Source organism: Anguilla anguilla, chromosome 7 (assembly GCF_013347855.1).
Source record: "Anguilla anguilla isolate fAngAng1 chromosome 7, fAngAng1.pri, whole genome shotgun sequence".
NCBI classification, from domain to species: Eukaryota; Metazoa; Chordata; class Actinopteri; order Anguilliformes; family Anguillidae; genus Anguilla; species Anguilla anguilla.
Window position 1 is genome coordinate 14873478 of NC_049207.1, and position 24930 is coordinate 14898407.

At 43.1% G+C, this 24930-nt stretch overlaps 2 protein-coding genes across 4 annotated transcripts in view; both read right to left on the reverse strand.

Moving 5' to 3' along the window:
* The window catches only part of kcp (kielin cysteine rich BMP regulator), a 69892-nt gene extending 45499 nt beyond the window's left edge, over positions 1–24393 (reverse strand). Inside the window, exons 1-6 of one of the 3 annotated variants that reach the window (XM_035426617.1) lie at positions 23847–24393; positions 18396–18952; positions 17197–17269; positions 12558–12790; positions 12100–12265; positions 184–260 (exon numbers count right to left, since the gene is read on the reverse strand). In XM_035426617.1, coding sequence (XP_035282508.1) covers positions 184–260; positions 12100–12265; positions 12558–12790; positions 17197–17269; positions 18396–18952; positions 23847–23970 — 1230 coding nt within the window. In that variant the 5' untranslated portion in view covers positions 23971–24393. The other 2 variants (XM_035426618.1, XM_035426620.1) reach the window with 2 other exon arrangements.
* LOC118232067 lies at positions 4890–8327 on the reverse strand. The gene is made up of 2 exons (XM_035426621.1): positions 6114–8327; positions 4890–5852 (listed from the first exon to the last, which is right to left on the reverse strand). The coding sequence occupies exons 1-2, from the start codon at positions 7562–7564 to the stop codon at positions 5660–5662; spliced, it is 1644 nt and encodes a 547-aa protein (XP_035282512.1). The 5' UTR covers positions 7565–8327; the 3' UTR covers positions 4890–5659.
* Positions 24394–24930: the final 537 nt, after the last annotated feature.

A 24930-nucleotide genomic window follows, 5' to 3' on the forward strand; every position in this document is an offset into this window, starting at 1 on the left:
ACAAGTGTGGGATTGCCTGCTCATACTGTTCAATGTTTTTACATTAAAGAGATAAAAATGGCTTAAAGGATGTTAAGCAATGATGTCACTAACTACAGACACAGGACTACTCTCCAGGAAAGGTGAAGAAGATTTTTAAAAGGGAGCATGATCTTGTTTTAAGATCTCTAAGGAAGCACTCACCTCACACACGCAGGACAAACAGGGATCTGGGCTGAACACATCTCCATTGCTGTACTTCTTGTCTTCGTAGACACAACCTTAAAGTGACAGAATATGCTCACATCAAACCAGCAGACATCAGGGACCTGAGATTTAACCAGTGCAACGTCTCTGTGGAAGGACAGCCTAAAGATACAGTATTTCACTTATTTCCCACACGACGATGGGAAATATGCACACGCACACGCAACATCGAAGACACATGTGGAAAGACAAGCATGTTTCAATATGTCAAGGGGAAACCAATCAGCATGACTGGTGTCTACCCTGGTCCACAGTCACTGTTCTGGGTCTGGACAGTCTGCTCTAGTCTGGGAAATAAAAATATCTGATTAATACCAGCAGTTTCTCAATATACTCATCATTTGATTCATAGGGCTTTCATGTGTTCAAAGAGGCAGGCATGAGCTACAGTTTGACATCCACAAAGAATAAACAAAGTCCTCCTAAATTGATTTCACATTGGCTAACATGGGCACTTTTATAAGAACATAACCACAAGAGGGAAGCAGGAAATTAATGATATAATCTGCTTAACAAATAGTAGATTAGATTCATAGGGCTTTCATGTGTTCAAAGAGGCAGGCATGAGCTACAGTTTGTCATCCACAAAGAATAAACAAAGTTCTCCTAAATTGTATTCACATTGGCTAACATGGGCACGTTTATAAGAACATAACCACAAGAGGGAAGCAGGAAATTAATGATATAATCTGCTTAACAAATAGTACATTAGATTATGTTCATTGCTACGGATATTAATAGCAGCAATTAGAGTAATGTTCTAATCTTATGTGATCGATTTGGTCCACAAACTACAGTTCTATGAACTTCCAGAATACAGGTTACATGAGAAACCCCCGTTAAAGTACAGTTTACATCTTATACATAAAGCAGAACATCTCCACACCTGAAGAAAATCACATCCCACATGACAGAGCAAATGTCTCACAAATTGAGCAGCATGTGGTTCACACATGAAGCACACCTTTTCCCACGAGGCCATACACATCTGAAACATGAAGCAGCACGCATCTCGCACAAGGAGTGTGTTTCTAATTTATAAAGCAGAACACATCTCACACAACACAGTGGATGGTCTCAGCTCTCATATGAAGCAGTGCACATCTCACACAACATGACATCGCATCTCACATATACGGCAGCACGTCTCACAAACGACACAGCACACGTCTTGCATACAAAGTAATTCATTACATTACATTACATTACATTATAGGCATTTAGCAGACGCTCTTATCCAGAGCGACTTACACAACTTTTTACATAGCACTTTACATTGTATCCATTTATACAGCTGGATATATACTGAAGCAACGCAGGTTAAGTACCTTGCTCAAGGGTACAACGGCAGTGTCCTTACCCGGGATTCGAACCTGCGACCTTTCGGTTACGAGCGCAGTTCCTTACCCACTGTGCCACACTCCGTCCCATTTCATGCTTCAGACACGGAACAGCACCAATCCCACACATGAAGCTGAAGCATGAAGTTTCACACACGGCACAGAACACTTCTCACACATGACACTGTCACTTGTCGAAGCGTTTATATACATACCCACACATTTCAGTCCACGTAAGGGCCTTATCTTGCAGGAATCCACTGTAACCTGCCCTCTTTTGATTCCATTCATGTCAGTGACTCACAGCATGAGATATACAGCACAGCCCGTCTGAACTGGGCCGTATCAGAACACTTGTTTGCTGGAGAGAGATTTATGGACAATAGAGCCACATGCCTTTCTACTCAGTGTTTTTCAGGTATTATATTCATCTGGACTTGATGGGATGTCTGAACCAGCCTTTTAACTGACGCCCCATGGGGGCAGAGAGAAGGGCAGGGAGAGAAGCCAGGAGGAGAGGCAATCAAAAGGATAAAGCACCTGACAGTCACCTATGAAACCTGGAAAAGAGCTTCATTCAGAACACGAGCCCCTCTGAAAGTTCATCTATCACAAGCCAAGTTTGTGTAAGACCGTCAAAGCCAAAGTACCTTGTAATGGGGGATTTTATGCCAACTTCTGCTCTTGGTTATTTAATCAGACTGCACTTTTATCTATGAAACATTCTACAGTGGTCTGAGATATGAGTCCGTGTTAGTATATACAACTAATTTAGGTTGGGTAGTTTGTTGAAACAAATGCAAACATACTCAGGCATGTGAATGCCTGCCTTGCAATGTAGCAAACACAGTTTTTCTGGTGCATAACAGTAATCAACAAATGTTTTCCCAAATAGTTTTTGTCTGAAAAAGAGCTAATTAATCTGAAAATAAGTTATACATGTTACATTGTTAGCCATTACTTACGGAATCATTCCTTGTGAAAACAACAGCATTCTGAAACCACATTCAATGAACTCCAAATTTACAATTTACACTAAGAGGTAACATCTGGTCAATTGTTTAACTCCACAAAGGACTAATGGATATTTCACCAGAATTACATGTAAGTAATTCGCTCAGTATTGCTTTTAATTTCACAAAGCATCACTGAATGCCATATCATCTCACATTTACCAGAGAAACCATTTCAACTCATTTCATTCATGGGGTGAGACAGTGCAGTCCCACAGAAAAGGAAAAAGAAAACCCCCTCCAACAAATCAACTTCAGAAGTCCATACGACAAAAACCATGAGCATTCACAAAGTCATTCATATTCATAGGGGTGACGCCAACAAGCCCAAAGTGTGTTCTTTCAATATTCTAATCTTTAGACACACACACTCATCTCCACCATACTTCATACCCAGCTTTGATCAGGCACTGCAGGAAAAGTGGGGAGGACAGCCCAACCTATTAATCATACTGGCAGGCTTACAGTAGCCCTGACAAAGGGGCTCATATGCATGAAGTTCCCTTTGTTTTATAAAAACGAGTGCCGTGTATCAAAACTCAACCAGACAGACTCATTTGACTTCTTTGATGATTCTGACTGTTACATCAAGGTTGATGTTCTCAACGCAAGAGCAATATTTCTGGTAATGTGAGGAGAGGTCGAATCATTTCCTGAATGTAAGGTCGTTCCAAATGCGGAATCACTTCAGGACAAGCAAATGGTCTTGCCAACTATATGGTAAATATTAATTCTCCCTCATATTATAACAGAAAAATTGAGATAGTATAGTAATAAAGAATCCCTGATATGAATGCAGTTGCAGCTTCACTTTACAAAGAAACAATGTAAAAAGTAAAGGCTACAAACACAATGATTCGTGATACAACACGCTGTATAAAAAAACTCAAATGTACAGCAGCATATAAATGGCTGATTAAAACTATAAACAGCAACACATTAGAAATCAATACAAGTAGTTCAATAGAAAAAAATGTACCCATAATATATTCCCTTACCAGTTGCTGTAGTGACTGAGCCACCAGATGTAAATAATTTAAATTCAGCAGGATTCAGGTCAACACCCAGCATCAAAGTCTTAAACACAGAGCAAAAGAGGACCATGCAATCCTTCCCTCACAAGAAAATATCATTTGTTTTATTGTTTATTTTGCTGCGACTACCCCTGGTTCTCCCTGTCAAGCTTTAAGTGGGCGGGGAGGGGTGAATGGGGCACAACCCCTACTCCTTGCATGACCGGGATGGGACAGTCAGAAATGCATTTCAGCACATTGCTCTGGGGACCATCTGGCTCCGCAATCCTCAATCTCCTGCCAGTAATGAGGGCAGCACATGCTCCTGGTTTGCAGATTCAGGGTCACAGGCCCGTCACTGGCCTGACATTAAATCTGAGGCACTGCTTCCGTAAAGCAAACCCGCACAGAGGGCACGATGCCTTCAGAAAGAGTGCATACTGCAAGCGTCTGTAAGTAGAAGGACGGTGCACATGCTGTCAACAATGAAAGCTCCGTGCACACAGAGGGCATGGTGCATGGAGAGGGAAAGTTATTATACTGTGAGAGCTACCTTGCATGTAGAGAGAATTCATTTGCATTCATCACAATGGACGTCAGGAAAATGTGAGTCTTTCTGACTGAAATTCAAATAGTAACAAGTGGACCCACTGTAACCACTGATAAAGGATTCACAGGATCCCTGAATTAATAGAACATTTTAAATTGTTCATAGTGTCAAGAGTTACACCTCAGGAATTAGTCATACTGTATCTCAGTGTTTTACCTCATTTTCATAGGGGACGGTTTCGTGCTTGTTTGGCCATTAGAAAGACACAGAGGAAAAAACTAATCAATGCTCTGTCAACTCGTCAAAAAGTTGAACTCACAAGTAACATTAAATGCATATACTGCAGTGCATCATAAGCGGTTCATTAAAGCTGTTTTGCATTGTGATGCTGATCTATTGCGTTCTGTGTTCTTAGATCTCAGTGCCCAATCAGCCACAGTGTTATCCTTCATTGTGAGCCAGGCGATTAGGAAAGGAACCAGACATGCAGAGCAAGGCATGCAGAACCATCAGCAGTCATGGAAACAATAACACTGTTAAAACAATGATGTGGTTGTGCAACCCTATTCTTTATTGGACACAAAAGGAAGAAAGAAATGCGTTGCCCTTGATCAGACATGAGTCCGCGCTGTGGTATGGTTCCTGTGTAAGAGGCGAGAGAAAAATGGAGATCTCCTCCGAAGCTGTGCAACACCAAACATGCAGAAACAATTAGGGGGGGGGGGGGGGGGGGGGGGCGATGTTAGTATACAATCCAAAAACATCATTCCCATTCCTCAATTTTAGAACAGATGTCATGCTGTCAGGTAGTTTTGAGCCTGAGGGCTCCAGCAAAGTGTCCAACAGTAAAGCAACACAGCAAAATATTTCTCAAAAACATTACAGTGTGGGCAGTGAAAAGGTTAGCATGCCTGAGGTATTACAAAAGCAACACGATCATTCAAGTCTGGGATAAATATACATAAAGGACATGAAGAGCTGAAAGTTGGCTTTCTTGTGCAATTACACTGCACCTGCGCTGAATCCTGTGCATAGTTTATATATTTTGAACAGAAAGTTATATTTTGTATATACTGGTATGTTGAAAATGCTAGTGAGTGTACAAAAATAAGTGGATATTTGCATATTTTTACAGTAGGGAACATTTCTACCAGTCTGTCAAAGTAAATTTTCAATTTTGTGAAAGGGTCAATCATACTTGTTCATCCAGTAAAATGCATACAGTTTTATCTTTATCAAACTATGCTAGAAGAACTTAAGCCTGGATTATTCAATTCCTTTCATGTGTATTTTTATCCTTTGAAAATTGCAACGAAATGCAATATACCGCTTGTCTACCAGACAAATTCCAATCAATGCAAAGATCTGGAAGGTACTGCATTTGAAGCATACATCAGACCAAGACATGGTGTCCCTGTGAACAAGCCCAGGGTTGTCCCCCCAGCCCAAAGAGTTGTCCCCATACTGATGGCTCCTTAACTCAAAAGTGTTCCCTTGTCACCATCCCTGACACATGACATGGCTCCCTGTGGCTCTATCATACCACTCAGTAAAGCAGGATCCGCAGTTGTGGATGCGGCACTCAGCGTCTGGATAGCCCATACAGTGGGCATTCTTGCAGAGGTCAGGGCAGGTCACTGGGGCAGGGCCCACTGGACAGCCTGAAAACCAGTGCAACTCAAAGCAAAACCTGGGGACAAGAGAGCAGCCAATCACAAGCAGTCACATGTGGAGGAAAGACTAATGCACAGTACCTAAAGGCCATGGATTGAACCCATAATTATTAAGTAAAAATATCAAGTGTCTGTATTGTCTGAGGTTATGGGTATAAAGGTGTCTGTATTACCTGAAGTTAGGGGTACACTGGTATTTGTACTACCTGAGGTTAGGGGTATAAGGGTATCTGTACTACCTGAGGTTAGGAGGAAGTGTACAGGAACATTTGTATTACCTGAGGTCGGGGGTGATAGGAAGCCACAGGCCACTCTCCTTCACTGAGGAGATGTTGGGGATGTAGTCCCTGTCAAACGGGTGCTGTAAGGCCCTCTGCTGCTCCATGTGGCGGATCACAGCCATGCCCGCCTCAGTGTCCACAGCCAACCAGTTCTGAATGACCCAACTCTCTGGTAAAGGGCTTATGTGGGGACAGATGCGCTTGATTCTGGACAGAGTTCCTAGACCAGCCATGCTAATCTGAAGCTGGGCAAAAAAGTAAAACCTCATGTAGTGGGGACCCCGAAAGTAAAAGTTACAGCTGTCCTTGTCATAGCCATCGGTACGAAACCCAAACATGTCAAAGCCGTTCCTGTCCAGGCCAAAGGCATCAAAGCCATACTTGTTGTATCTGCCTTCAAAGAGCTGCTCCATGACCTTTTCACTCACAGATGAGACAAAGGTCCTATCTCTTTTCATCCCAAAGGACGTGACATTGGACCGGTTGAACCCGTAGCGGCTGAACCCAAAGATATCATACCCGTCGACATCCATGTGGTCACGGTCGAAACCGTCAATGCCAAAGCCATGCTCATTCCAGCCCATTTGGTCGAAGCCATTCCGGTCATAGCCTTGTCTGTTGTAACCCTTCTTGTTGTACTCGCCTCGATGGGTGGAGCTTACCTTTGGCCCAAAGTCATCTCTGCTATAGTGATGTCGGTCATAGTCATTAGAGTCTATGCTGTACCTGTCATGCTGGTACTTGTCAAGGCTGGATGGTTTCTGCGGTGTGGTAATATTGCAGGGGGCACCCAGGGTGATGGGCACATAGAGAGTGCAGAGCTGTTTCTGGGCATGCAGGACATCATCTGGAGCCACGTTGAAGGGCTTCATCTTCACGTATCTCAGCTCTCCAGGAAACTGCGAGGGTACGTCGCGCCCACGCTCCTGCCACAGTGCCCACAGCTTGTCCATGAAGGCATAGTGGGACAAGAAGACAGGGTCATATGGGCTGAGTGGAGAGGCCATGTGTCCCCCTACCCAGAGGTGGAAGAGCGCTGACACCGCCCGGATCTGGGTGGAGAACTGGCCGAAGTCCTCCTCCACCAGCAGCAGCTGCAGGTTGACGCCGTCTGGCAGGGAGACAGAGGAGTTGAACCTCCGCCGCAGGCAGGGGAACCAGCTCACCTCCCCCTGGAATGGGTGGTGTGAGACACAGTCCGTTACGGGGTCCCCATTACCCCCGAAGAAATTAGCCTGCCAGATGGCAGAGGTCTCCATGGAACCAGCGTCCACGGCCCACTCAAAGTAGGGGATGGAAATCTGGCAGGACGAGGCTTTTTGCAGCTCTCGCTCCACCTCCTTCAGGAAGTAGCGGTGCCAGGGCAGGAAGGAGAATTTCCCATTGGCCTGTGGCATATAATCAGCATGCATTCTAGCAAGTTTTTCCCAAATTCCTGATAGCACCATGGTGGGGGGGGGAAGGGAGATGACATGAGATTATTAATCTGTCTTAATACCAGACACAAGACCTTTCATGTTTAATTCCCATTTCTGCTTTATTCCCCAATTTGGAATTCACAATTATAAATATCAGCCCATTCCAACCGTGCAATGTCCTCAATATGGAGGGGGGGTGCTAACACATGGCCCCCAAAACACACAAAGCAAGCAGCCATATCTTTTCACAGTCCAGCTGGGCTGTACAGTTATTGTTCAGAAAAAAGCACTGATGGAGATAGCATAGGCAGACAACAGAAAATTGATCAACCACAGGACTGCTATTGTCCGATGCCATTGAAAACATTTACTGACTCAAACCCTCCCACTCCGGGTGAAATCCTGGCTAATTATGCCTCCATTCAGAGCTCATTGGATTGCCAACAATTCTGTCTGAACTGTGAGCGGCATCTCAGCACTAATGTGCAGTTATTTAGCTCAGGGCACTACCCAAGAGTACTCTTTTTAATTAAGGTTAAAAGGTTAAAAAATATTCCATACTTGATCATTCAATATTGGAATGTAAGACCAGCACAGCATCTAAGGTCGTCCTTTCATAAATAATCACTGCTAACTAAATTGGTTTCAGTATGAACTTAAGCACTGAAATATGTGGAGCATAACAAGGTCATCTATTCATACTTTGTGCATTCAAACATAAATATTTCCGAGACTGAGGGCTTTTTAGTGAGCTACGCTAACTCCTCACATATCTAAAATCAAGAAATGACAGTAATATGATACCTGGTGTAGAATACAGTTTTCTGATGGCATGCTGGTACACCTCTCTCTCCTCAGGGGTCATATCCCGCACCTCCTTGCGCTGAGTCAGGTGTCGGCAGGTGCACTCCACGGAGCCCAGGTAGCTGCACACACATGCCTCGCAGGCATGCTCAAAAGTGTCCCCAAAAAGGTAGGAGCGCCCGTGGAAGGAGCAGCCGCAGCCCTCCCTGCATTGCACGTCTGCGCAGCTCCGCCCCAAGGAGAAGCTGACCACCTCCCTGTGCAGGCCTTCCTGGCTGCGCAGCTGGCACTGGGCCAGAGAGAGGAGCTCGCAGCTGTACACAAACGCAGTGCTCAGCCCCAGATAGTTAAAACCACGAGCATCCGTGCCGCTGCAGTCAAAACCGGCCCTGTTGAGGCCCTTGTGGTCAAATCCACTCCGGCTGAATTTGGAGCGACCGTCGTGTTCACCCTTGCGGCTGTAGCCGGTCAGGTTGAACCCAGTGTCTCTGTGAAACCCCTCCCTGTCGTAAGCATTGCGGTCAAAACCGTATTTGTCAAACGTCCTCCCGTCCCTCAGCCCACTGAGGACTTTTCCGTTCAGGCCGATTAGAGCTGGACCCGCCCATTCCTGGCTCTCGGCCTTCCTTCTGTGGCCATGCCGGTCCAGGTGAGAGAGGTTGTACCCGTGTCGATCATAGCCTTCTCGGTCAAACCCCACCAGAACGCCCGGGTGTTTAGGCTGCCGGTAGCAGCAGGCTCCCAGCATGCACTGCTGCTGACAGGCATGAAGGCTCTCGAAATTGTTGTCATTCCCTCCACAGCCACTGTAGAGGAATTCCTCACATGTGGCAGTGAGGGAGCTATAAAACCAGCGGCGTCTGGGCTCCTGCTTGCGCCTGCAGTGGCCCTCCATCTTTGGCAATGTGCAAGCCTATGGGGCACATAAGCTGGGTGGAGGCCTCACTTCACTCGAGAGAGGAAATCAGAACTCACTGCTTTCACTCTGGGGTCCTTTAACTCATTTTAACTCATTACAGCTGCAACTGTGATATAACTACACTACAGTGGGCCATGTTTTATAGCAAATCACTGAAAGACACTGGTCTTCCAAAAACTGCATGCAAAATTTGGTTGCAACTAACTGTGTAATGTCCAACAGATCCATTTGGGAGCCCTTTAAACTGGTTTATCCAATAAGAAAAGGGAGAAGACAGAACTGAAAATTGATTGACACCTTCTGTACTAAACTATAAATTGCAATCAAACTGGCTATTGAGAGCTAACAAACATGAACTGTGGTGTAACATACTCTGAAAAATGTACCATACTAACCTAAAATGTAGGTCTTCATAATGATTCCACTTTAATACAGTGATATACCGATACACCTCAGAAATGAGGTGCCCAATCATACTCATTTTAAGAAACGATATAATTAATAAAGGAAGAAACCCACCACAAAACTTCCTTAGTCAATTTGGAGGTGTACAGACAGGCATTCTCTGAAACATGTGTTGCTAGTTGCCAATTGTTGGCAGTTTTCAGTACACCAGCTGTGCCGTACAGTTACTATGCTGGAAGGAAGTGTAACTGATGCAGCTGGGTTTCTGGGATAACCTCTCTCCCTAAGTGATGTTACTGTATGCAAATGCTGCATTGACACAATCCAGACCATAGCGTATACAACAGCATATATCCATACCATCTTAAAGAGCCCGAATGCAACTACAAAACATTCTATCACAGATCTTACTCATTTGGATTCAACAATTTCAGAAACACTCCACAGGAGGCTCTGGCTATGCCACACCCAAAGACACTGTGGTCATACTTAGATATCACTCTATAAATCAGGCTTGAAATATCATAATAAACAAAAGCACTAAACAGTTCACCACAGAGTGCAATGACTTGAAATAAACATAAAATGGCATAGAAGCAAGCTAAATTCAATTAATCACTGCCAAAAGACAGTATCAAAGTATAAAAACACAGAAAGACATATCAAAGAAGAAAGAGAAATATGTTATAATATATTCCTCTAGTTATCTCTTAATCACATGGATCAAAGATATGTTTAATGTTTAATGAAACTTAATATGAGTAAGATTTAAACAGTGTTTTAACAGATCTAAGCAAACATGTACAGTGCATGTTTCAGGCTACTACAGGAAATCTACAAATCTACCCATTACAAGCAGCTAGTGTTTAAAAGAGTACCTGGGTCAGTATAGATCACAACATGCAGCTAGTCTACGACAAAAAAGGATGAAACACTTCTGTTCCTAGGCCAGCTTAGACCACTACAAGCAGCTAATCTACAACACAGAGAGAACACAGGACTGCTGTACCTGGATAAGATTACTTTACTAAGCAGGAAATCGACAGCACAGAAGGAGGGGGGGACATTTCTGTACCAAGGTCTGTACCAAGGTCAGTTTAGTCCACTACAAGCACCTACACTATAACATGACGGTAGAGTTGGAAACTTTTATACCAGGGTCAGTACAGTCATCTATCAACAGCTAGTCTACAACACAAAGGAAAGGTTGAAGAGTACCCAGGTCAGTTCAGATGACTAAAAGTGACTAATCTACAACACAGACTGAGGCTGATAATGCTGTACCTGGGTCACTGGTCTCTCACAGAAGCGCCCAATTGCAGAGGGTGGGCAAGAACACTTAAATCCCAAAAGGTGCTGGCCAGGTTCAGAGGTCAAAACCTGGCACAAACCTCCATTTAGGCAGGGATTGGAGAGACAGGGATCTGCAAGGAAATCGGGTCATTCAGAACCCGTCTGAGTTTAATGTGCCCAAAAAAGACAATCCAAAGCTATGCACCAAGCAACCACTACACAGTTTACGCTAAATGAGTTGACAAACTACACGGAGTTGCCCACAAATATTACCCAGACTATAAAGCATCAGAACACAATGGGAAGATGAATGGATGAGTTGACAAATTAATAAATGAATGGCCAGGATGAAAGCAGAAATGTATCAACAAAAAAATTAAGGATTATCATCTCAATCTCTGAAACTAACTCTGGATACAGTTGGCTGAACACGAGCTCTTCTTTCAAACCTTTCTGAAATTGGCCATTGTCGACCCCACAGTGTCCCCCGTGATTTTATTCTATGCCACATTGAGGTAAGAGATCGCAATGAGTTTTTCAAATAAAAATGCTCGGAAACCATCTCTCCTCAAGCGTCAGAAAGAGTATGATCAAACTACTAGAGACACGATGACTCAGATCTGATCAAATGCAAGCATATGCAAGCTTAGTAATAGGAGGCTCACTATGAGTGCACCTTTTGCAACATAAAACCCCAATCAAAGGCTAGCAGAGGTGCTGTGTAACCTACTCAGCAGAATTCCTTGTTGTGGAATATTATATCTCCATTACAAAAGCACGTTCCATTAGCACACAAACTAACAGCCTGCTGTAGAGCTGAACAGTGCATTCAGTGGGGCTCTTTGGCTCAGTAAACAAATGGGACTGCAGCCATGGCAAACAACCATGTATCTCCCCTATGTGTGCTTTGGAAACCAAAGCTGAAGACACGGAACATTTAGCCGGATGGATCTGACGAACAACTTCCTGTGACTTACAGAGGGTCACACGGAGTCGTGCTCAGCCGCGTCAGTGGTGCCAAAAAGTCACTGTACACCAAACCCGGCTCACCTGCCCGCGCCGTAGCCGCGAGTTGCGCAGGCAGGAGGCCGTGGGGACACTGCTGCGGAAGAGGCTGCTGAGGTGCAGGAGCCAGGCCACTCACCGTCGCTGACGGCGCACTGCACCTTCCCGGTGACGCACTCGCAGACGGAACCCTGCTCCGTCTCCCAGCGTGTCCCCTCCTCCACCTCCCGCCCCTCCCAGGTGCACGTCGGCCGACGGCACTCGCAGGTCTCCAGGTACTGAACGCGCGACACCAGGTCCGTGTTCTGCACAGACAGAGTTGGGCCACAGGGTTTCACCAAAAGCAGCCTTCAGGAAATTCATTGAAATTCAGTCAAGCCGTTGATAAATCCTCACAGAACATTATGGGATTTTTAAATTGAACTGAGTTAACTCAATTTCAACTACTTTACCAAACTGTCAGCAACTTTACCAACCATTACAGTAAAATCTCATATAAATTTTGTTCAGAACAGGTCCCTACAGCTCATGTATGTGTTCATTCATTGTTTTCAGAAGATGATATAAATAAGTTGCTTCCCAAAATGCAGCACATACCTGAGCCTTGACCATGTCCAGCATGGTGCTGAGACCATCAACCAGCTCCTCCAGCCTCCGAATCCTCTCCTCTGGGTTCTGAGGCTTTGACCCCCGCTGTAACCCGGGGGGCCCCAGGTGACTGCGCTGAGGCTGGTCGTGCGCCGAGTCTGACTGTGGCTCCAGGTGCATGCTGGGATCTTTCCCAAAGGGATCGTCCAATTCAGCGTTGGGAAGGGAGTGGGGCATGGAGTCTGAGGTACAGAAGATTGGACAAATTTCACTGCTTTCAATTCATACGTCAAAGATGCAAAATCATTTTCAAAAATAATGCAGTATCACTCTCAAATGATAATCAGAGTAATGCATATGACTTCTTATCAAATGTCACAACTAAGTACAGCTTTTTCTCTTCAATTAAATGTTTATACATTTCATGAGCACAGATGCACAACCTTTAGCTGAGCACCTGAACTATGAACACTTCTGTGACAAAAAAGCACACCTCAGAGCATTGCTGCCATAAACTACTGCCACTACTCCTGCAGTCACAAAAAAGAATGAAATGAAGCTGACTGAATACACGTACCCACATTGTGATTCGTTAAAAAAAATGACAAGCAGTTGTGCTTCAAGTAAATAATATTTGCACACATAACAAGTGGTCAACTACATTTCCTATTTTGCAGGGAAAGGCTTTGTCACCACTTTAGGACTGCCTGGGCAACAATGTTTGAGTCATAAATTGTTACCTACTGATCACTAATGCTGCCTACAGGGTCAGAAAACACTCACCGCAACTCCATTACACAGAAAGACACCAACAGTTCCTGCTGAGCTACATGATTGTCACTTTTCACTTACCGTGTGCCTATTGTCTTCTGAAGTTGGTGTATGTGGACAGGTTCAATAAACCCTCACACTCTCAATACATTCCTCATATTTTTATTCTGTCCGGCATGTATTTCACTTGATGACCCCCCCCCCCCCCACAACTCTTGCAGACTTTTGCTTTTTCTTTACAGGAGTCACATTCAATATTAGGTTACTGAAAGGTTATCACTGACTGTCGGTGTGAGGTCCCTCACTGGTCAAGAAACAAATGGCTTTATGGTAATGCCAATCTCCTTTAAATTCATCCTGCATCCTGCATGCCACATATTCATTCACCTTTCTACTTAACTGACAAAGTCACACAGGTGTTCACACAGTGCTTCCTCCGTGACACATAGTGTATGTGTATGCAACACAATTACTTAGTATTTTGTCCTTCTCATTCTCAAAACGTATCACACTCTCTCTGAATGACAGGGCTCTCTCTATCCCCCAGACTCTCTCACACTTAGTTTGGGGTCAGGAGGTAAAAACATGCCTCGAATCATTCATAATAAGCGCCATATTCTTTACAGCAATAGACACAGTGTCCCCCAGAAGAATTACACGTATGACCCCAAAGGCCTGTGAGGGGGGAGTTTTCATTTCCTGTTTACTTCTGAACCCGGTCTGCACTTACGGATGCATTACATTAAGAATGACTATGCGTGTGTGAGCGTGTGTGGGTGTGTGTACATGCAAATGTGGGGAACACAAGAAGAATCATAGCGTGTTCATCCTGTTTCCTGGATTATTCACCATTAAAATACTGGAGTGACAAAAATCTGTGTCACCTCCCTCATAGATTCAAATCATAAGACCCTTTCACTCCTCCTTATGGGCCAGTTTGGACGGCTCATGGACTTCTTCAGAGCACCAGAGGTGCCACCCACAGTCTTTAAATCGACACTTCTTGGTTTAATCAAATCCTCTTAATGTGCTGCCACGGAATTAAGGAAAATCAAATCATTGAAAAGCTATAGAGGTAAACATTAAAACAATAAAACAGCAGGAAAAGTGTCAGTTAGCTTTCTGCAGAATTCCTTGTTTTTACTTTGCGCCTCCTCTCTTTTGTGCGCTGTGATCAACTACAACTGCTGAGGCTGCTAAATGCTGCATAGGCCCTTACATTCTAGGGATGAGACACAATATTTGACTTCAGGACTGTAGACAAATTGATTGTCAACAGCGAGTAACATGCACATTTCTTCTCTGTTGCAGTAACTATGCACAGCTGGTGGACTTGAGAGAGTAGACAAATGACAGCCTACAGACTACTGTGACAGACTACACTCATTATGTACGGTGTGTGTGCTAGTTTGAAATTCACTGAGGACTTGCAACAGTAGGACAGGCTATCAAACAAGAGAGCCATAGTTATAGTTGAGAAATTAGAAAACGAAGGCCATATCAGGAAATTACCTGAAAGAAAGGGGTATCAGCGATCGATTCTCAAGCGCTGAAGTAGCCGGCTGCCTAGATTTACATTCCAGCATTATTTCCTCTCAATTTATAAGCCTGTCATTTGCAAAGACAGCATGTAGAATTTATTACCCTTTAAGGAAATACACCTCATTCCTGACTAAGTAATGAGATGTGCTTCTCATTGTGACCGGGCCGTCCATGCACAGCAAGGAAGTGCACGTCTTACTGGGAATTACAACAGGGTCAGGATAATAAAAACGCCATTGCTGCCAAAATGCATCGTGTTAATTACTGTGACTAAATATCGCATTAAAACTTAACTGAGCCTTTTTTGTGTGTGTGCTGGCAGTTCATTCATCACAAGCTCCTATTCAGTGCCACTGCAGGCTTAGGTGTGCATGGCAACAAGTAATAAGGAATGATATAGTAACCAATAAAAATCTATCATACCGACTGCACAAAGAGCAGCCCCCTGATCCACTGATTAGATGTTTCATTCTTGCCAATTCCACAAGCTGTGCCAGTGAGAGGACAGCAAGATTACTGAGATAATCAGATTTTAAATGTAGTTCCTGCAAAGAGCTGGGATTGTGGTTTCTCCACATCTGAAAAAATCACATCATACATGTGTTACTCATTGCATCTGATTAAAATATTTACCCTATTTCACAAAGATGAAAAAAAGAAAAAGAATGATGATGCAGGCAAAATAACACATACAGCTATGAGCTGAGTGAATCATATGTATCTTTAGTACAGCTTTTAGAGCTTTTAGTGCCTCCAACTGAAACGTTCCAGATCTTCCTTTCTGCTCAAATTGATCCAGCTGTGCTTTGACATAAAACAGCCTCATTTGTGAGTATGGAGAATGATTCACCACTCAGCCAGCTTTTGAACACAGTTGCAGACCGCAAACAGACCACAAACACAAGGAACTTGAATTAAAATTGAATTGAACTGAAATTGAATTGGAGTGTAAGGGGTTGATTCCACCCCAGTCTCAGTTCAAAAGGTAACCAAAATGTCTGAACATATTACTGACACCAGGTCAGGAGACTGGGGTTACCTCACCATGAGTCACTCAGCAAATAAGGGTAGATTTTGGGTGGAAGTGCGGGGTCACGTCCCTGTGTATATGTCCTGAAAACACAATGAGAGCCTCCTGGCCCCCCCACCACCCTAAAATAACTCCCCACTTGACAACAAGGATATAAAATGAAAGTGGTCACTTCAAAGTAAAGCTGGGTGCTGACTGAGGGTTTCAGTGCAAAGGTCACACCACTAGTCAAACATAGATGCACTTAGGGAAAGTTAAAAAAGTACATTCTTTTTTCCTTCCATGGGTTTCTGCAAAAGCGTCCACTCTCTCAGTGCTCGTAGCTGTATTACTTTCCTAAATGAAGGCCTTAATAAGCTGGTCATGAATATAAAAAGGCAACGCCTCTGTTTTGAAGGTCCATGCTGTTTAAAAGCGTGCTGCAATCGGGGAGAAATGTTATCATTTCATCTCAGTGCCGAACCTACAGCAGCTTATTTCATTCTGATGTGGAAAATTCTGAAATAATGGCAAAACGCTTTACTCCCTTTGCCGCAGACCCCCAGTGTGCCCTTGGTGAACACACACATCGCTGAAACGAGAAAACATCCTCAAACCAAAACAGAGAAAAATGTCTAAAGCTTCCAGGTCAATTCAGCAAGTTGCATGTGAATAAGGGCACATGCATCCCCTTGATGATACTGTGCAGGAACATCCCAGCATCACTATACAGCAGTCTAATGATCAACTAATTACAATCACATGACTAAGCTGCTCGGGCTGCACTGGGAACTCCCTGAGAACCTGAGAAAAGTCTCAAAAAAGTAAACAAGGCAAGTGAAACATCTGTCTGGGAGCTAGCATGGGCAGGGGTGTGCATATCAGCTTGGGTGGAAGTGTGGAGTGTGTGCATGGTCTTAGGCCAACTGGCTACCCATGATGCCTTTTACCAGTTAGGTTGCCATTACACTCCATTTTACTTTCTTCCTCTGTTCTGAATGCCAAAAATAATTATAGGCCTTTCCATTGACTCAATGCCCTCCATCTACGTTCTCCTTAAATTGTAGAGGCAAGCAGACACTCTTGTGTGGGAGTAAGCATTCTGCACAGCTGGTGCTGGAAAAGTGCAGGAGACTGAAATCGCAGGATGATAAGGAAAGGAACAAGTTGTCTTCTAAGACAGCTAAGAAAATACCTGTACCTCAGTCAGGCCCCGTGGTTTCTTGTACACAATATAGAGTTTAATCTCTTTTCTTTAATTCACCAATTTACCAAACAACTCAAATGTATAGATAATTCAATTCCAAACATCAAAATAATCTGTACCTGATAGATTTTCACAGTGCCATGGACGCCTAATGTAGCCACTGGTTGAGACCTCTGCCGTTTGCCAATAACCCTGAAAAGAAAAAAGACAGTGACAGTGACTCCCACTGTATATACATATACATATATTTTGCATGTTACAAAGATTGACAAAGATTTCATTTTAAGTAGCTTTCAAAAACAATAAATAAGTCCCTTAGTTAAGCATTCCTGATTCACTTCTTATTAGATTGTAAATGAAACTGGTCATCAAGTTACATAATTCTGGCTACTCTGTTTATCAATTGCATGCAGTGATTAGCTATAAAATGGTTTATTAATACCAGTAAAATACAAAAAGTATAAACTTTAACTACGCTATACAAAATAACCTAGTGCTTTAATCCTGTAACTCTAAGTAAGTACTGTTTCCATACACGTTACGTATAATTTAACTATGAGAACCACATTGAGCAACCACCCAACAAACTGAATTAGCATTTTCATGTGGCACTTTTATAAAAAAGTAAATTTTTCTCGATTTAGTCACTGGACAGAAGTTCATTTTGTGACATTTCCTGGCCGTTTATCTCTACATTCCGTAAATAAGGAGTTCCTGGCCATCGGAGTTCATTATCCGCAGAACGAGAAGGCTGGTCGGCTCTGTGTGAACTCTCTCTCTGAAGTTTCCCAGAATCCCACACACCCCGTCCCTCATGTCCCCCCACTCCCACTCTACTCAAACAGAATACAATAACAAACCTAACTGCCCTATTCTGAGCACCAGGACCCCTCGGCGCTGCAGAGTTTCAACAGATCAGCACCAGGTCAGGAGATTGCTTAAAGCGTTTTCTGCTGATCAGATCAGCCTCAATTTCCATGTGCCATTCCGGTTTGCAGTTATTTAATTTCAGTCAGATATATCTGTGGAAGTGCTCAAAACACATTGTAGAACATAAAACTTCCTTTGAGAAAATTAACAAAAGGAGTAATATAATTAAGTTCATAAAAAAGGAATCCTCACGGAAAAGGAATAACAAAATTAAATTCATAAAAAACAAATCCACATGGAAAAGATATGAAATTCTACTGGGCATGCACAACCCCTACTCCACTCATGACGTCCAGAATAAGAAATAACAGATTTTTTTTTTTTTTTACATAGATATAGACATTTTTATCACGCTGAGTTTGATATATTAAACCACATTGTGACTCACCAGGAATTTACTGGCCTTGTCACCAGGCACACTTGCAAAGGTGATCTCCAGGTCAATGGGCAAGGTGAGGCTCAGAACATCTTCACCCCTTGTCTTCTCGAATATAATGGCTTCCTCGCAGTCAACGAAGAGTGAGATCTTGTGGGCCTCCAGGTTGAGGGCCACGCGTGCCCAGCGGTCGTTGGAGAAGGGCGTGCCGCTGGGGAACAGGATGCTGGCGGGCTCCATGCTGTGAACCGCGCGGTAGTCCAGGCGCAGCTGGTTGGAGCGGGTGCTGGAGACCAGCTGGAGGAGCGGGCGGCCGTCCTTCTTCAGGGCGGCCGGCGAGATGAAGGATATGAGGGCGCCGTCCGAGTTCTTGGCCTGCTGGGCCACAAAGTGGAACCCGATGGAGCCCTGCATGGTGCTGAGGAAGTAGATGGAGAAGTCCCTGGGCAGGGTGAGGTGGGGCACCTTCTGACGGAACTTCCAGGCAGGGATCCCTGGCTCCAGGCCCTTGGCCTTGGTCACACCCTTGATGGTGCGAGTGATATTCAGGGCTTCCAGAAGATCAATGACTGAAAGTACAATTAGAGCATGTTAAGGGGTAATTAACCTATTTATGATTAAACCAATCAGATATGGATACTGGCTAAGAGAATGACTATAACATGGTGAAACACAATGTAAAAGTACTAAGGCATATTCTAATTCTCACGAGGCCCACCCACAGATCAGATCTACATCATAACTTCACCATAATAGCTGAGATAAGGCAACCGTGACCATTAACCAAAGGGGTTCTTTTCTAATTACATTAAATTAGCTACTGACCTCACAAGATGATAACAGAAGCTGGACAACAGTGTTGAGGGGATGACAATTTTCACACTTTAACACTTGCACTTGCATAAAATCACAGCAACTGATTTCAAGCAGACTACTTTTGCCAATTTACAAAATGTACAAACTCTCTGAAACACTAATAGGGCTATGTACAGTTAATGCCTGCAGTGTGTAGCCTCCAACATAAACTAACAATAGACGCCACTGTGGCACTTTGTGCTTCTTTGTCCTGCTGTCTTTGGGGTGGGGAGGGATCTTTCATGCACCAGCGCCCCTCTCATGAACATCTGTGTGGTCACAGCAAGGGGCCCAGTGTCCAGAGCAAAATCCTGCCACTTTGTAGGGGCAGCACTTTGACCTTTTCTCACATTCAGCAGAACTGGTCAGAGAGAAGCAGCGTGCAGTAATCCACAAATCTGTGAAAGAAAGCATTGCGGCCCACCTGAAAGTACCATGAAAATGAAGAAAACAGCGCTTGTATTGTGTGTGTTCTTTCACTGGTGATCAGACATTTGCGTGGGCAGAAACACTAGTATTACACCTGACACAGACCACTTATGGCTGCATAGTTACAGCGAATGGCTTTTACACAAAGACCCTTTCTGTAGTCAAGGACTGTGTGTGGGTATACTCAGTGCTGAAGTGTTCATCGATGTGTTATTTGATAGCAAAAATCCAGAAGACAACAAATGAGATGCTTGAACCGGACACAGGCAATCTGGTTTTGGTAAGAACATATTAAAGTAGTATATTCATCAAATGATAAAAGGTTTACAAACTTGGGAAGCAATATAATGAATTTTCATGCTGTGAAGCTCGCCTGTAGTCTTGAGCTACTGCCAGCTCCAAATAAAGCGAAAATATCCTCGCTGTGCTAAAATGTAGCACATCTGAACGAGACAAACGTCTCCTGCCAAACCCAAGTTCAGTGAAATTTATACCTCTCGCTGGGTCAGTAAAAAGTCATGGGTATTAAAAGCTGATTGTTTTTCCAAGTCACCACCTGTTTCTGCAGTGGTTTATCACTGTCTCAAGTGTGCCAATCCCTAAGCCTGATGGCGCTCACCCACCAAATGACTTGGTTACATCCTTCAGCACGTAGATTTAGAACTAAGTAATATACCCAGGTGGTACACTGAGAAATATGCATTTTTAAGATGTATTTAAGATGCCTATTTCACGGCTCTTTCGCTGCTTTTGGATAAGGACAGTTAATATGAAAAGCCAAATACAATTGCTATACTGTAGGTGGCAACTGCAATCTTCTTTGGGTACCGAGGACCTCAGTACAAATATCTGTTGCTAATGATGCCAGCAGTGATTTCAGAACACTCATATAGACAGGTAGTGAGACGATTGGTTCAGCCGTATAAAAACTTCATCTCAGGGTTTTGCTGAGTCATTATATGGAACACACAGTAAATAGGAAACAATTTTCCTTCAGTTTAATGAGTATGTTTTATCTGGCAATTTATAAGCCTCTTTAGGAAATACCGACAGAACACCAGCATGGAGTGCAGAGATGCTTCAGTTTCTCATCTAAAACATCAAACAGACTTAAACTCCTAGATTGCCAACACTACATTTCTCCGCCCAGCAAGTCTATCTCAGCATTTACAATCAGGACAGCAGACAAATGACTAAATCTATACAATATTCTGTCTGTTTTAGTAACACACATCAATGAATCTTTTTAAAGATAAAAGGTCCTAGCACCAAAAGGACTCCACCCTGGTAAACCGGTGCAGGACAGGTACTTAATCTCAGAACTTCCAAACCAGCCAGTGATTTTCAATCAGATTAAACATCAGATTAAAGATTTTTTACCCCAATTATGGTCCAAATGATCCTATTATTCCAACATGACATTATTTTGCAATCATCCAGCATGGTTTGATATCTGTCACATTCAGTAATTAATAATGGGGTAGCAATGCATGTTATTAGAAGCCATGTTATTGAATATGCTAACCGACCGTCTTCACAAATCTTCCAAAAAATGCCTGATTGTATGATTTTATTTTGTGTGATTCCAGTGCAGACACGTAAAGCACTCACTTGTGCTATATGTCCTTCCTAGGCCTGCCCTAAATGTCCCCATCCATTCTACTCCTCCTGACCTACCTACTCTATCAACATGTACTAGCTCCCAGCCACCTCTGTATCTGTCCACACTGCCCCATGTGCCTGCTTACCCTATCCATATGCCCCTGTCCACCGTGCCCTATGTACAGTAACTGCTTATCCTGTTCCATTGCCCATACTCACCCTGCTCTACGTGCCCCCACCCAGAATTTCTTACATGTTCCTGCCCACCCTATCACCCAAGTCCATCTTCAGCAGATGTTCAAGCTCTGTCATAACACTCAGTCCTCTCTCTTAAATGCAATTACTGCCAGACAATTTCTGATTTCCCTTTCCAGTCCTGTATCACGTTAATGCAGCTGTTGCTCTCTGCTCAAGTGAAGATGACATCATCTCAGAAACGACGCAAACTCGCCGCGGCGCAGTTGTCCCGCTTTGGAGAAACGAGCACGGATAAGAATCTCAATCTCTGTGATAATCTCTCTGCCCCGATCCACCATATGCCTTTTTCAGTGTCTTCACATGCTTTCAGTGGTGGAGAAAATTACAATTCCCTCTGCAACTGTGAAGGCAGTGAGGGACTGGAGATATTCCCATGATGCACAGAGGGCCGTACGAAGCATCTCTCAGACACACGCTACTCTCATTAGCCTCCATCCCTTCAGGAACTAGACACGTGGACCCCATTAGATACACAGGAAGCAACAGCCCACAGGCAACACAGCGGCAGGCAGGAAGAAGACCCCCCCCCCCACCCCCACCCCCATCCAAAGACCAGCAAAGGCTTTTAGACCAACACAACAAAGTTATAACGTTATGAAGAGATGGTAGTTTTGCTAAGATTATCTTAAAAAGGTTATCTGTCTAGTGGTACTTTACAACACAAATTGTTGTTTGCTAGGTTACCTTTATACTTATTAATTATAAATGGATAATAAATGAGCCTCTGTGTCTTCTTGGTGACACTGCATTTCTGTCTTGAAACTTCCTGAGACTAACGGACTAACACTGATGTTCTCTGACAGTACAACACTCGAGATAAGAGCAACTGCCAAGCGATTGTAACTGTAAATACCTGTACCTATCCAACAGTCCCCCCTTTTTTTTGGGGGGGGGGGGGGGTGGGGGGGTGGCACAGGGGGGCAGGTTGAGCTGACACCATCTTCATATGTCAAAAAGATGTAGAGAATGCAAAGAGGCTTATGAACAGCTTAGCATTCCACATAATTCTGGAGATAAGATGGCAACTTTCACAATATTTATTAATATCAAAATAACAGAAGCCTATTTAAAGCAAAAGAAGCCAATTTTTTGATATCTAATCAACTTGGGTACAGTATATTGAGTTCAAAAGTACTACGTGTGCAGTAGCACAATGTGGTAAAACGTCCTCCTCTGAGCAGTTAAGCAAAGAGGAAGAGCGGGCTCTGGTAAACCGGAATCAAGCTTTATTAAAAGCCAAAGGGATGTTTGTTTTTCATTTGAGTCAAATAAAGAGTTTGCTGCCTCATTACATGGCAGGAATTTAGCAGATGCTCTTATCCAGAGCGACTTACATGGCTTTTTGCATTGTTTACATAGTATCCATTTATACAGCTGGATATATACGGAAGCAATTCAGCTGATCCAATTCAAGTACCTTGCGCAAGGGTACAATGGCAGTGTCCAACCTGGGAATCAAACCTGCAACTTTTAGCTTACAAGACCAGCTCACTAACTACACTACACAATCGCATCAAAGAGAGGGGGGTGCAACTCATCCTGCTATACAGAGTGAGTGTAGTTCTCCTCACAAAAGTGGTTGGTAAAACTACACCATCACAGAGAGAGGTAGTAACACTTTTCATTGCTCAGAGGAGGCACAACAATCACTGCTACAGTAAGCGGGAAAAACCCTCATGATCTCTCACCAAGACCATACTTTTAATAATTATTTGTTTACGTTATGCTTAAAACATTTTCAACACAATTTATTGTCCCATTTTGCCAACATATTTATGGCTTTAAAGATAAATACATGTTGGTAACAGTGAAGGCAGAAATTATAGTCAATAATGTGGCCAGTTTATGAACACCTAAATAGGAAACAAAGGAAACTGTAATGTTTGTCATATCTGCATTACAGAAGGCAAAATGTTATCACAAATATTTAAAATAGCTGTTTTCAAAAATGTAACATTTTAAACAAGATGAAATAGTGACCGTTTGTTACACAACATTTGTAATACTTTCGATATTTTATATAACAATGAATTTGTCACAGTGAACGAAAGAAAATATTTTTGAACGGTAATAATTAAATGTAATGTGCATAAAATATTATTGTGTTTGAAAAATGCAACTCAGTTTAGCACACATTACGACCTGGCATCAAATATTCGCCTTAGTTAGATAAAGTTACAATAAAAAGTCAGTGTGTAACTCAACCGTAAATGCGATGAACAACAGTGACCAGCGTTTAAATAATGTGTGACATGGTTTGTAAAAAATAAAACAAAAAATCTAGACGTAAACGGGATGCATATCCTTTTTAAAATATACCATTTTCGTCGTCGTAATATTGGAGAGGACCGTCTTCTTGCGCTCGTGTAGCCAAATGAAAGTTCCAAAAAGCTAATACACAGAACTGCAAGGACAAAGCTGTTCTGATCCAGGGAATCCCCATTATCTACACCGGAGTCTTCACTGCGCGGCCCCGCAGCCCCGAGGATCTAAGCAAGTTATTAGAGATCACTTGTGGATATTGGACGATATATTTACTCCAGTGTCTATTCTCTGCCACTCTGTTTTAAAACTTTTCAATGAAAACGGCTACGGCTATGCAATATATGCTCGAACGCACTGCATATGAGTTTTGCGGACTTTCCCTTTCTACGATTGAGCATCAGTGAAACGCGAAACATCTGGCGATCATTTTGCACAAAGCAACATAACATTTTATATTTTCTAAATACTGGCGCGATGTTACGAACTAAAGTCGCGAGTTCCCCCTTTGGCAATAAAAAGTTTACTTCATATCCATCTCGGGTCATCCGTGATACTTCTATCCTGTCCCGGTCACTGTACAAGTAACCTACTTCAACTCAAAGTTTTTTTCACCCCAATGGGGGCACGTCCCCCCTTCATAAATGTTACGGATTCCTCAGGATCCACCTCTCAATTATCTGTAATAAAACCCGGATTGGAGTTTTGGACTGGAATGGCGCCAATAGCAGCTTTTTAAGTGTCGAATGAGTCGGGATGAATTTGTTTTTTGAGCATTCGTTACAATCTGTTATCTCTTACCTGTTGTGTATGTGATTGTAATGTAATATGGTTCTGTACATTCACTGGAATATCAATAATGCATATAACATGTTTATTGTTACTTGAATATTTCACACAGTTCAGTGATATAAATTGAACAGATAATGCGGTTAATTTAAAAGAGGCACTAAATGGGGGTAATCCCATTTTAAATTATAAGAAAACCAAGACATTATTGCTGTGTAATTACTGTACTGTATTTCACCTTGTTAATGCAAAGTACACATTTGGGCTTCATTAAATTACAAAGACTGCTGGTCTATTCACTAATCCCAACTCTAACCAAAATCACTGCTCTATCATGGCTGTAAATAGAATC